This window comes from Scardinius erythrophthalmus (assembly GCF_964197995.2).
Source record: "Scardinius erythrophthalmus genome assembly, chromosome: 1".
Taxonomy (NCBI): Eukaryota; Metazoa; Chordata; class Actinopteri; order Cypriniformes; family Leuciscidae; genus Scardinius; species Scardinius erythrophthalmus.
In genome coordinates, this window is record NC_138221.1 from 61,034,013 (window position 1) to 61,046,988 (window position 12,976).

Sequence of the window (12,976 nt, forward strand, 5' to 3'; positions counted from 1 at the left end):
CTCGAAACCCCGGGAAGCTTTTCCCACGCAGGTGCGCGAGTAGCTAGGGGCCGGATGCGAAGCGCGCTCTGATCGGTTCGCGATACAGCGGCTTTTGTGTGCTGTGACATAAGCGTCGCGCTCATGACATCTGAGGCAGGGGGCACGCTGATAACAGCGGGCAGAATGCCCGCGCTCGACTCCTCCGCGGTGTTTAGCTGAGAGGAGGAGGGCTGGGCTAGTTTCATGTCTGTGTGTGGGCGTGGGCGCGGAACAGCGGGCACGTACACCACTTTTACAGCATTGCTCGCGTGAGCAGAGCATATGCATACGGGTCCTGTATCTACAGGGACCGTGAGACATGTGGGAAGTAGCGTTAGTGGGCACTGGGTAGTGGGCACTTCTGCTACATTTGAAGCGCAATCGATCTGAGTCGATTTTATGTGCGCGCGCCCTATGTGAAGGGCTGTGCTTGTGTGCAGGAATGGGCGCTGAGTAGCGGGCATTTTTTCTACACATAAAACACCGTCGGCCGTGGCCGGGACACCAGAAAATACACTCTTTAAGGGATTTATCTGGGTAGCCGTAAAAACGGCTTTCGTGTGCAGGCAAGCGGGTAATGGAACCGGCTTGTTGGCTGCTAAATACGCTGGACCAGTCACATTTCCTGGAACTGGACGAGCGGCAAGTTTTGGTGGAAGTCCGGCCGCAGCGGGACTTGGACACCGTCGCTTTCCTAGGCGTGCTAGGACGATTTCGGGGCCTCTGGCTTCAACGCAACCTTCTGCCGCGGGCCGGCGGCTGGATGAGCGAGAGCGCGGTCTCGAGCTCTGGGTTTGGCGGCGTTGAGAAGAGGAGGCGGCGGGCGGAGGCTTAGGCTGTGAGCTCTGAGCAGACGGTTTTGCACGGCCTGCTGCAGAACTGGAGCGCTTCGGGAGGAAGTGCTTCATGGCCTGGGTCGCTTTCTGCACCTCAGCGAACCTATCGGCGAAATCTTTGACCGAGGTTCCGAAGAGGCCGGCAGGGGAAAGCGGCGCGTCGAGGAACGCGGTGCGTTCCGACTCAGTCATGTCAGAGAGCGTAAGCCACAGATGTCTCTCAGACACGGTGAGCGAGGCCATGCTCCGTCCAATGGCCTGTGCTGCTGACTTGGTGGCGCGAAGAGCGAGGTCTGTAGCGCTCCTCAAGTCCGGCACGCAGATTGCGTCAGGTCCTCTCTCGTCCAACTGGCGGAGGAGATCGGCCTGGTATATCTGGAGCGTGGCCATGGTGTGCAACGCTGACGCGGCCTGCCCGGCGGCGGAGAAAGCGCGGCGGAGCAGGGATGACGTCGTGCGGCAGGCTTTTGAGGGCAGCGCCATCTTAGCACGCCGTCCAGCGGAGGGCGGGCATAAGTGCGCTGCAATAGCCTCTTCGACCGGCGGCAGGGAGTGGTAGCCTCTGTTCTTTGCGTCGTCAACAGCGGAGAACGCCAAAGAAACAGAGGCCCGTGTCCTGGCCGAAAAAGGGGAGTCCCAAGACTTAGCGACTTCTTCATGAAGCTCAGGAAGAAAAGGCGCTGGCTTGGATGCAGGTGAAACGCGCTCCCCAGGCAGGAAGTAGCCGTCCAGCCGGTTGTGAGCAGGCTGCTCAGGCGTAATCCACTCGAGGCCAAGGCTCGCCGTGGCCAGAGTGAGCACGCGCATGAGCTCCGCCTCAATGCTCGCTCTCTTTCCCGTAGAAGCACGGGCAGGAGGGGTGGGGTCCTCAGAGCCCGCCCAATCCTCACTGCCTGATGCTACGAGAGAGCAGGAATCCCCCTCTCGAAGCAGCGCGTCGATCTCATCAGCGTCATCGACAGAAGCGGCGGCAGACCGCGGCCGCTGTCCGTCCGTGAGCGAGGCTGATGAAACCGGAGAAGCAGGCGGGCGCACCGGCGAGCTTTGATGGCTGAGAGAGGGCTCCGGGATCCGCTGAGCGCGGCGCTTCTTACGGCGCGGCACAACAGCTGGTGTGGGCGCAGTCTCGGTGAACAGTGCCAAGCGAGTCCTCAGAGTCGCTAAAGGCAACAGCTCGCAGAAATGGCAGCCGCCATCAGCGAGCGCGAGAGCTGCGTGTTCTTGACCCAGGCAGGAAGCGCAGATGAGATGGCGGTCCCCGTCGCTGAGTGCGGCTCTGCACGAGCCACAAGCAGGCATCTTGAAAAAGACGCAGCTCTTTTAGGTAGTGTGAGTCGCGCCGGCGAACACACACACAGTTTGCAAGAAAAGGATATAGGCGCTGGATAGCGCAGCAGGAAGGCGATGAAGGCGGCGCGGCCAGCAGCTTCTACGACTCGTCCCGCTGAGGTGCTCCTTCAACAGCGCGGCTTCTTCTCGGATCCAGCGATGTGAGTTGCTTCGCTGAAGGATGAAAAATCAGAGATATAATGCCTGCGAGCGGTATTTATAGACCTAAGCCACGCCCGTTTCGGCGGGACGTGACGCAGAGGGCGCGAAGCGCCCTCATTGGGTCTGACGTCACTCTAGGTCTCGCTCGATAGGCTTAAGCAGTTGCCAGCAGACCAGCCAATAGGCGCGCGAGCTGCCTCGCCTATGTCTGTATGCTGCCGCAACGCGTTTTACATTAATACAAAATTAAAGGATATTTTTTTGGCTTCAGTATTCTCGTGGAAAAGGATTTTCCCCTAGCGTATTCTACGCAGTACGAGAGTATCTCTCGTAAGAGAACAGAGGGGCGGGGTGAGCAAAGCTCATTATCATTTAAAGACACATGCACTTAAACGGCGTTTTCTTACAATACTAATGAGAATTTTTAATTAAAGTATATTACAAACTTTTAATTTAGACCCTAAAGAATCATATTAGCTTGTACAAAAATGGCATTATATGACCCCTTTAAGGTCTCTTCTGAGGTCTGGACTTTGACTGGGTCACTGCAACACTTTGACTCTTGTCTTTTTCAGCCCTTCTGTTGTAGGTTTGCTGATGTTCCTGGGATCATTGTCCTGTTGCACAACCCAGTTTCGGCCAAGCTTTAGCTTTCGGACAGATAGTCTCACATTAGACTCTAGAATACTTGATGCCCAGAAGGTCCTGTGGCTGCAAAACAAGACAAAAATTATCATCCCTCCATCAGTGTGATGGACAGTTACAGTTATGAGGCGTTTGTGCTGATATGCTGTGTTTAGTTTCGCCTAACTTAGCACTGTGAAACATATCTACTTTGGTCTTTTCTGTCTGAAGGACACTGTTCCTGAAGTCTTGAGGTTTGTTCAGATGCAACTTTGCAAACCTAAGCTGTGCTTCTTTTTAGAGAGAAGATTATTTCTCCTGACAACCCTCCCAAACATGCCATACTTGTCCTGTCTTTTTCTAATTGTACTGTCACGAACTTGAAGATTTCACATGTTAAAGGACAATTCCGGTGAAAAATGAACCTAGGGGTAATTAACACATGGTTACCGAGTCATTCGTTCTCTGGGATGCGTTTTCATGATAATCGAATGTAAAGAGTTTTATCTCTAAAAACAGATTAGCTTATAACGCTAGTATATGGGGCATTGAATAAGTAAAGCTAAATCGCTAATTAATACCACTAACAAGGCTCAAAATAGCCTCACACTAACACGGTAGCATAATGAGGGTCCCTACATGCAAACCGAAGCATTGAGAACTTTGTAAGTGTACAGACAGTTTAATAAGAAGATACTTTATAAAGACAGTACATTACGCGTATACAGGCAGGAGCCATCTTGGAAAACAGTCTCGACTAGTCGAGTCACGAACGCCGTGCTAATCAATCGTGCTTATCAATTAATCAAAGACATTTGATTAGCAGAGACTGATTGATTCTTTCTCTCTTAATTCCCATGGAAACAGTAAGGCTGTACTTAGTTTGTCACACACAGCGTTTACATTTTGGCCTAGTTTTTGTTTTAAAAAAATAATGTGCATGCACGGTGTAATACGTCATGTGTTGTCGTTCATCTTTTCCACACGGGCCTTCAAACCGCATCAGGACTTAAAGGTGTTTTTAAGGCTTTGTCAAACCAACATTTAAAATGTCCCTCTGTAATCTCCACACAGAGAACTGAAGCAAAGAAATCTCCAGCAGCCCCACGAGCCCAAGTTCAAGATCCACGATTACATCGACTCACAGAAGCAGAAGTCCAGCTGTTGCCTAGGGTGACGGACCTCCTCCACGTCCAAGATATTTCTATACGAAGATGTGTGTGTGTGTGTGTGAACGTTGTTTTGATGTGTCCGATGATCCCCCAGACCCCTGTTCGCTTTCTAGTCAGGAATATACAGCCAAAATACTGCTGAGGTACATCAGAGTAATACGCCTCTGAAGGTGGTTTTTGCTTTATGAACTGCATTAATCCAGGTGTGTACAGTTTCCAGGTACGTCTGTCTGTGTAACATGATTTTTCCGGGTTTCTCTAGCCTCTGTCTACACACAGTATAAAATATATTGGTGTTTCATTACATTATACGCCACGCAAATGTGCCGGGCAGTGAGCTTGTGTCTAGTGTTTATAAAATCCTGTATATTTGAGTGTCTTGCAGAGTCAAAATATCAGCTTCTGTTAAGTATTTTGTTTACAATCAGTGTATATATTGAGTTGAAAACAATCATAGCACAGCTTGACTGAGTCAGGCCTTGATCGTGACGTAATATGGGTTTCATTTCACATGTCACACTCACTAGTATGATTGACATGCATAGGGATTGATGTGAATATGGGCTGTAGCCTATTGTAAAATATATTTTTTTTCACAGTGGTCACAAAGTGCCATAGAAAAGTTCAATGTAACCACATACATGTGTTTTGTAAGTGAGGGCTTTTTGTTTTCAGTGCTTTGTTTGGGTGTTTTCCATCGATTCATATGTTAGTATTTAAAGCCACAGGGGGGCGGTGTAACACACCGAGAATTGCGAATAAATAATGAGCTTATATCGATTTAATTGTTGCCTTATCTTTCAAGTTTAAATGTGTCCTGTACTTTTAAATAAAGTGAATAATGTGAACGTCGGGTTGACCGATGGGTGTCAGAGAAGATGAACAAGTTTTATTTGAATGAGCAAATGCTTGTGTTGTAGGCTACTATGTAAGTTGTTTTGCATAAAATCATCTGCCAAATTAATAAATGTAAACGTTCTTTGAGCTTGGCGAGACATTGGTCTGTGGACTGCTATTGGTTGTTTTGAGTCATGTGACCGCACACTGCACCTGTATGCTAAATATCTGGGAAATGCGACTCCTTTTGTTTGTTTTAAGCTAAAAACAAGTTTATATTCCAGTACAAAATCATTCCTAAATTTCCCCTTGAGAATGGATGGCAATGAAATTGAAAGACTAACACCAGACGTGCAGCTTCATCTAATTTTTTTGATAATATTTTCAGTGTTTAGATTCAGATTTTGTTTTTCAGTGTTTAGTTTTAGATTTGTGTTATGTTTTTAAACCTGAGTTTAACCGTTTTGAAAAGAGGTTATGTAAACGTGCAAATTGGCCTGTAGGTACATAAAGTTTTGGTGATGTTTGTGTCTGAGAAATGTATTATGTGATAACTTAATTCTCATTTTAGGGTGAACTATCCCTTTAAGAAGCCTATACTAATTTAGGAAATGCTATTTTTTAAAAATATAAATCAACAAAAACTTGAAGGCAGTACGACCAGTACAGCCTAATGTGAATTTAATATGTGTATGCATTACAGTAATGCAGTTGTATTGTGCATTATGGTATGAGAAAAGGGGAGGAATTGTCATGAAAATGATCTTAAAAAAAAAGTATAGGCATTGCTTATTAGACAGTTACTGTAATCTCACAGTTTATGATGCATCTCAAATGAACCATAATCCTGATTTTTTTATTGTTCTTTAGAAGATGGTGATTTAGATTTTTTTTACATGATTACAACCCTTCAAATGATTGCTTTTCATTACTATTTCAGGATTGTAGTTAAAGGAGACACTTTTCACTCCAGTGAATATTTCACACATTATAAGTTTAGTTTTGAAAGTTAGTTTCTGTGGACTATAACTCAGTCTGTCCTCTGCTATTGCCCTGGGTTATTAAAGATTTTTGAACAGTGCGATATGGGGTAAATTGTCACAAATGGAAACACAAAACCGTAGTTTGCCTTAGAACCATATTATGCCTACCATGTGACTTATAGCTCCAGTTTCCCATAGGCTATGCTGTAGTACTGGAGGAATTCAGATAATACGGATCATTGGGACGTTCTCATGTGTAGCCTACATTCACTCCTTCATAGGGCAAGTCTGTGTTCACATTTCGATACTGTATTAAAAACCCTCTGGTGCTCCTCGGTATAAGTTTTTTTTTTTTTTTCATCGGAATGGTATACGAAAATTGCTAAAGTATTGGCACTTGCTATGTGAAATAATAATAAAAATAAATACAAAATAATTCATGGACATGATTTGAACAGGTCCTGAAAAAAAGTCACACTTATGTGCTCTTTGCGGTCAAAAATTACGGCATTGGACATGAATGGGAGACACATTTCATCTAGTAGAAACGTTTACTAGGCTACTGCGGCCTAAACAAAATCTTTTGTTTTATCAAAATTTAAAAAAAAAAATTATATATAATTTTCAGGTCTATGCTCAAAAAGTGAATAAATAGATTATAAATACATCGTAAATATAATTTAGTACCATAGAATCCTCTAAAAATACAAAATATGAAATAAAAAACATTACCGAACTAAAATATATTAGGCAGGCTATAGCCTAGGCTGCATTCATTTCATCGAATAAATAAATAAATAAATAAATAAATAAATAAATAAATAAATAAATAAATTCGGTCATTTTTGACCAATACACGCGAAGAGCACCAGAGTTTTTTTAAATATCTGATTTCATGTCTAATGTGTTTCATTTCTGCGAAAAATAAACTAAAATAAAAACTGAGTGTGCGGGTGACATCACAGTAAACAACAGAAGTGGAAAGTGCGAAAAAAAAAAAATCCCAGAGAATGAGATGACCCCAGTTCACCCTGTCCTGAGCATGCAGCAGAAGAGGAGGAGGAGTATCCCGAGGAGTCACTCCTCCATGGGCTGGATCTGTATATTGATGTGCTGCCTATCAAACTCTCGAACACTCGAACTTTCTCTTCACACTTTATCAACAACAAATCCCTTCATTTACTGAGACTGCGCGGGTTAACATGCTTCACCCGTGAGCACCTGAGCGCAGGACCCTCAGTTATTCTTCAATTCTTATTTATTTAGGCTGTCAGATTAAATCCACAGGTGAACTCGCGTGATGCCCAGCCAGACTCAGCGCCCGCGACTGTGCGTCCTGGACAAGGGCGAGAACGGATACGGCTTCCATCTGCACGGAGAGAAGGGCAAAAGCGGGCAGTTCATCCGCCTGGTGGAGCCCGACTCCCCCGCCGAGCTGGCCGGTCTGCGCGCGGGCGACCGCCTGGTGTTCGTCAACGGAGAGCGCGTGGAGAGCGACAGCCACCAGCAGGTCGTGGCGAGGATACGCGCGAGCCCCGGGAACCTGGAGCTCATAGTGGTGGACGTGGACACCGACCTGCTGCTAAAGAAACACGAGCTGAAGTGTGTGAGGGAGTTCGTCACGGAGGGGATTCCGGTGCCCGAATACGACGATGAGCCCGAGATCAGCGACGAGATGATGCGGGACGACACGCCGCCGCCGCCCCCGGTGCCGGAGAGGAACGGAGAGATCATCCCCGTTTACATTCCCGCGGTGGAGAAACTCAGGACGTCCGTGAGCTCGGATACGGTGAGAGACCACGCGTTAGGATGATTAAAAAGTACCTTGGTATTCTTAGAAGTAAATATAATGCATTCAGTACTATTGCAAAATTACCATAATTTGCCATAATAACACTTTTTGCGAGGATAAAGTGCACTCTGTTTATTGTACGTTTTCATGAAATAACTACTAACAGAAATGCACCAGACAGTACTATAGTACTACTAGTATGGGGGTTTTTGTACTTGGTAGTTAGTTCCATAATATTATTCTATGTACTTTAATGCATCATGTGTATGATTATGGTAGTCATTTGCCATGGTAAATAATGGACATAAAGGATCTAAACCCTTGTGAAAAAAGAAGTGTGCCTAATTGTACTGGGCTTAATTGTGTAATTTGAAGATTTGAAGTTCACTTGTAGTGTACTTAAAAGTAAAAACGAGATACTATTACTGCAGATAAAGCAGATAATATTACTGAAATAAAAGTCCACTTAAGTGCACTTAAAGAGAGACACTTTCATGACTCTTTTAAGTAGACTTTTATAAAGTGTAATAAAGCCAAATGAAAAGTTTTAAATCATTATGTTACAGTAATCTTTTGTCATGCTTTAAAGAAGTGCACTTATTTTGGTGTGTTCACTAACATACTAAAGCACATGTAAAGCACTTGATTATAATGTTAACTCGTGTGTTATTCAATATTACATTTAAAGTTAATATATTTTACATGTACTAAACTCCATTGCTACAAATGTGTAATTACAAATATATTTAAGTTTACAATGGAAAGGAGATTAAAGTATATTTTAGTTAATCATAAAAATGCCTGTCAGTACACAAAATGGAAATGAATCATATTTCGAAGACAATAGAAGTAATTATGAAGTTAGAGTCCTACTTAAGTGGGTCAAACCTATTAAGTTGAACTAATTTCATTTCAAATACATTTAATCTAATACATTTTTTTTATTATTTAATAGCGCTTAACATGCAATTAAGTGTCTGAAAACATTACATTCAGTTCACACTTAAGTGTATTCTTGTTATATTCATAGTAAGTGCTCTTTTTAAAAGTATGCTGAAGTGTACTTCTTTTTCACAAGGGAAGTTATGTAATAATTAGAATCAACCATTGAAGAAAAGTATTGGTTGAACACATCTGATCACATCTGTGGCATTGGTATTTCCTTAATATATTAAAATATGATTTAATGGTATTACCACAGTACTTTTGTAAGTGCACTGGCACATTCATGCAATGTCTTGTAAAAATACACCAACAAAGTACTATGAAATGGTCTTTTGTACATGATCCATGGTAGTTCCACAATAGTCTTTGAACTAGTACCTTGGAGCACCATGCAAAAGCATGGGTGGATGATGAATATGGTAATTGTATATTAATGTAATCACTTTACCATGGTACTGCCACATTTGAACCCTAAACCTAACCCTTAAGTCTAAATTTGTCATACTTTATTCTTGGAGAAGTCTAATTACATCAACCATTCAATTCAGTTTCATTGCTTTGATTTTTTTTTTGTCCATATGTGCAGTTGAAAAATGGCTTTGTACTCCTCAAGCAATTATAACAGCGCTATGACAACTGTGAAACACACACCTACACACTGTAGTGCACTTGGCAGGACGCACACCTATAGTGCTTCTTCTGTCATTGACTGTGGGTGGTTGGCATGTTCAGGACGACCTCCACCGCAGGAAGAGTTAGTTCTCACAGAAGACAAACAACTCCATTCAGCCTCCATCCTTGAGTAAACACTTTTAATACACAGTTTCACACCACAACCAATTACACAGTTCCAGGAGGAACATTGTTACCACCACTTAAAGCTGATCATATGATGAACAGATCATCTGTGTGTTCACAAGGTGGAGGATTAATTTGTCCAGCTGTCTGAGAAAGATCTTGTTGTGGTTTTCTCACGCGTCGCTCTATTTTCTGTTCAGACGGTTGTAACCGCGGTGTCTTTTGTGTGTGTGTGCTGCTGCCGTGGTAATGATTTGCACATTACTCAAGGAGGAAAAAGGCCAGACTCCAGAACAGCTGGGCTCCCCATGGTGACAGTCCTGTTCACCGCTTAGACCCCCTATTCATTATCATGTCATCTGCATAACCAAATTACCCAGAATGCCATTTTGACATGATGGTCTGAGTGTGCGGATCTGTTCTGTAAGCCAACTGCCCTCGGTGAAATGTTAATTGATGTAGTCTATTTAATTTCATTAATTTGAATGAATTATTTTTAATAGGGTTGAATGAATGATTCAATGACTCACTCATAAATAATTCACTTGTTTCATCACTGGATGAATCAGCGTTTCTGAACAAATCTCTTGAATGAATGATTCAATGACAAATACAAATTTTAACAGTCACTTGTCGCCACCTACTGGCTTAACGACGTAATTGATACAATCTTTATTTGAAGCACAAAGTTATCTTAGACATCAGTGTTTATATCCGAACTATAAACTTTTATCCCAGTACTTCTGTGGTCATTTGAATATTTGTAACACAGAAATATGTGGTTGAAAATCTGTTTCATACTGTACTTTCTCTGGCTCAGCAGCAGCGCCAACACAGATCTGAATGTTTCAGTGTGATTTTGTTAAAGGTTTAATAGACAAAGGCGAATCATTGTCATTTAGGAATGAGATCGCGTTGATGTTTGAATCGAGATCGCGATCTTTTAATGATTAATCGTGGATTAGAGAGAATATAGAGAGATGCTATAATTTAAATATTCTGTAGATTTCCATTGAAATCTGGTGACTGTTACTCAAATCTTATTCTCAACCTTTTAGAAGACATTTTCTAACGCTTATCAAATACAATTAAGTGCACTTCTTTTTCTCAAGGGTGTATGACCTTTAAACATCCCCTTTCAAAGCTAAGCAGTTTGAAGAGAAGTTTGAAGGTCGTACATCCTTGAGAAAAACAAGTGCATATAATTGTATTTGATAAGTGATAGAAAATGTCTTCTGTCAAAACGATACAGTCATGCTGTCCTACGACACATTGAGTCCCAATACTGTCCCTTCAAGTGAAATCAAGTGGCAGAAGGCCAGAAATACACTATATAATGTACATGGGACTCCACAGGAGTTTATCCTCAGTTAAAAAACAAAACCTGCTGATGTTGCAAGTTCCATCGTTCGGCCTTTGTTAATATACAAGAGCTGTAATTCTCTATTGTGCTACAACAGGAGTGATTGAATGAAAATAACTGAGAAAACCTGGTCCGCGTTCCGATGTTTTCACGACCACCACATGACTCTTCCCATGGGTTTCCTTTTAAAAGCCTGTTGCTTTCCTGTACGGCTCCGAGGGGAAGTCTGAATGAAATCTGTGAAGATAGCAGGGCTGTTTTTCAATCTTGCACAGATGACTGGTCTTACATAAGCTGTTTCTCTGAGGCAATTACTTGCGCGGAAGTGCTTTTGTGTTGGGTGAAATCGACTGTGACTCTCCGGGTCAACTGCTGTTTCTTGCATAACTCCTCTGTCAGGAAGAAACACGAGTACGTCACCCTGTGGCTTATTTACTCTGGAATCTCAGTGAAGCTCCCTGATGTACTTTAACTTTCTGTAAGAGATGGTTGGCACAAAAAGGTTTTGACTTGGAGTCTTTGAGCTATTATGATCTTGGACATTTCCTGTCAAAAACCATGCTGGAGGTTGGGCTGAAATATGTTGTTTTTTCAGAGAAACCACCAACTAAAACTAAGATTACTTTGGAAACTGGAAATAAAGTTTTCCACATTTTTTTTTTTTTTTTACAAAATGAAAATTTAATAACGTTTATTTACCAATGTAACAAAACAGGACATGGTGATAAACTACAAAACTACAAAAACAGTAAAAAAAAAATGCCACACAGAAACTTCTATGAACACTTTTCTGAGTGATGATTGAATCAGAGTTTTGAAGCAATTCAATTACATGGACAGTTTGAACTGATTCACAGAAATGAATCTAACTTTTCTAACTCTAATGCCATTTTGTTACGGAAGTTTAAATTGTGAACACTATTTAAACTGTCCTACAGGTCGCAAAAATGGTGTAATGATGCACCCTATAAGAATAAATCACTAAATGAAAATGTTTTTGAATCATCGCTATGGTCATATTTCATGTCTTTCTCAATATTATATATAGCTATAGTAGCTTGCAAAATCATCACTTGTCTTGTATATTGTGAACATTCAATATTAATATAGACATTTCTAGCTGTGCTTAGCACTAACCTTCCTAACCTAACCTTTTAGATTTCATTTCTAAAAACCAGAGTGGACAATGAATGCAAAATCATTTGGCAAAAGCAGGGTAATTGAGATTCTATCATAGTTTTTATTAATATTTCGATTTGAGCGTAGTTAAAGTTTTAGTACTTTTGTTGTGTGTTTTTGCCATTTTAATTTGATTTGATTTAAAAACATAGCTAAATAGTTTTCATATATTTTATTTCAGTTTATTTTAGCACATCAAGTTAACCTAATTGAAAATGGAAATGACAATGCCTTGTCAACTTGCTGAAATAAAATACGTATTTACTATAATACGGTCAAAAGGTGTCGGAACCCTTCATTCTGTTTCAAATACTTCAATACATTTCGATTTCAATCTTTTAAATATGATCACATTTACAGCATAAGCACTGCGCGGAGAGACGAGATCATGTGATCGGGGTGTTTTTTTAAAGCAGATCTTCAAAGAGGCTGTAGTCGGTCTGTGGGAATCTGCTCTTGGAGCCGCTGACAGAACAGGCACTCCAGAAAGCTGAGAGTGGTTTCCTATGATTGTTTTTCATGGATGTGCAGATATCACACACTTCCCCTGTCTGTAAGCACTGATCTAGGAGCAGTGCTCCCACCCTCGGGCCATCAACAACAACAAGAACATCTGACCTTGAAGCTGTCCTTCTTAATTACAAACAAGCTCAGGATCCAGACAAAGGAAATACTTTTGGTTTTGTGGCTGCATCCGTGTCACTTACATTATTTAGTTTGTCTCAGTATTTATCCAGAAGCATTTGTTAGTTGTAGTGTGGTCAGCAAAGCTTTTCTTTTCATGTAAATAAGTTTTTATTTAAGAAATTCATGCAAGAGACTCTTCCATCTTCTGATGGCTGGTTTATTTAGTCTAGTGCATAATTTGACAAAGTTCACTTTTTAAAAATGTACTTAAAAGACATAATTGGTCTGTATATAAAGAACAGGAGGGG

General features: G+C 41.9%; 3 protein-coding genes across 4 annotated transcripts in view; all 3 read left to right on the forward strand.

The window, feature by feature from the left end:
• Positions 1 to 5,517, forward strand: part of LOC308681867 (ras-related protein Rab-37) — a 29,211-nt gene extending 23,694 nt beyond the window's left edge. Inside the window, exon 9 of the mRNA XM_081351123.1 lies at positions 4,047 to 5,517. Within this exon, the coding sequence (XP_081207249.1) occupies positions 4,047 to 4,149 (103 nt within the window). The 3' untranslated portion in view covers positions 4,150 to 5,517. The remainder of the gene's footprint in view (positions 1 to 4,046) is intronic.
• LOC308702727 (tripartite motif-containing protein 16-like) overlaps positions 1 to 12,976 on the forward strand; it is a 662,678-nt gene that overhangs the window by 148,224 nt on the left and 501,478 nt on the right. The gene's annotated exons all lie outside the window — the stretch shown is intronic.
• The window catches only part of nherf1b (NHERF family PDZ scaffold protein 1b), a 39,615-nt gene continuing 33,751 nt past the window's right edge, over positions 7,113 to 12,976 (forward strand). For both annotated transcript variants that reach the window (XM_081372095.1, XM_081372096.1), the window contains exon 1: positions 7,113 to 7,753. In XM_081372095.1, the coding sequence (XP_081228221.1) occupies positions 7,265 to 7,753 (489 nt within the window). In that variant the 5' untranslated portion in view covers positions 7,113 to 7,264. The remainder of the gene's footprint in view (positions 7,754 to 12,976) is intronic.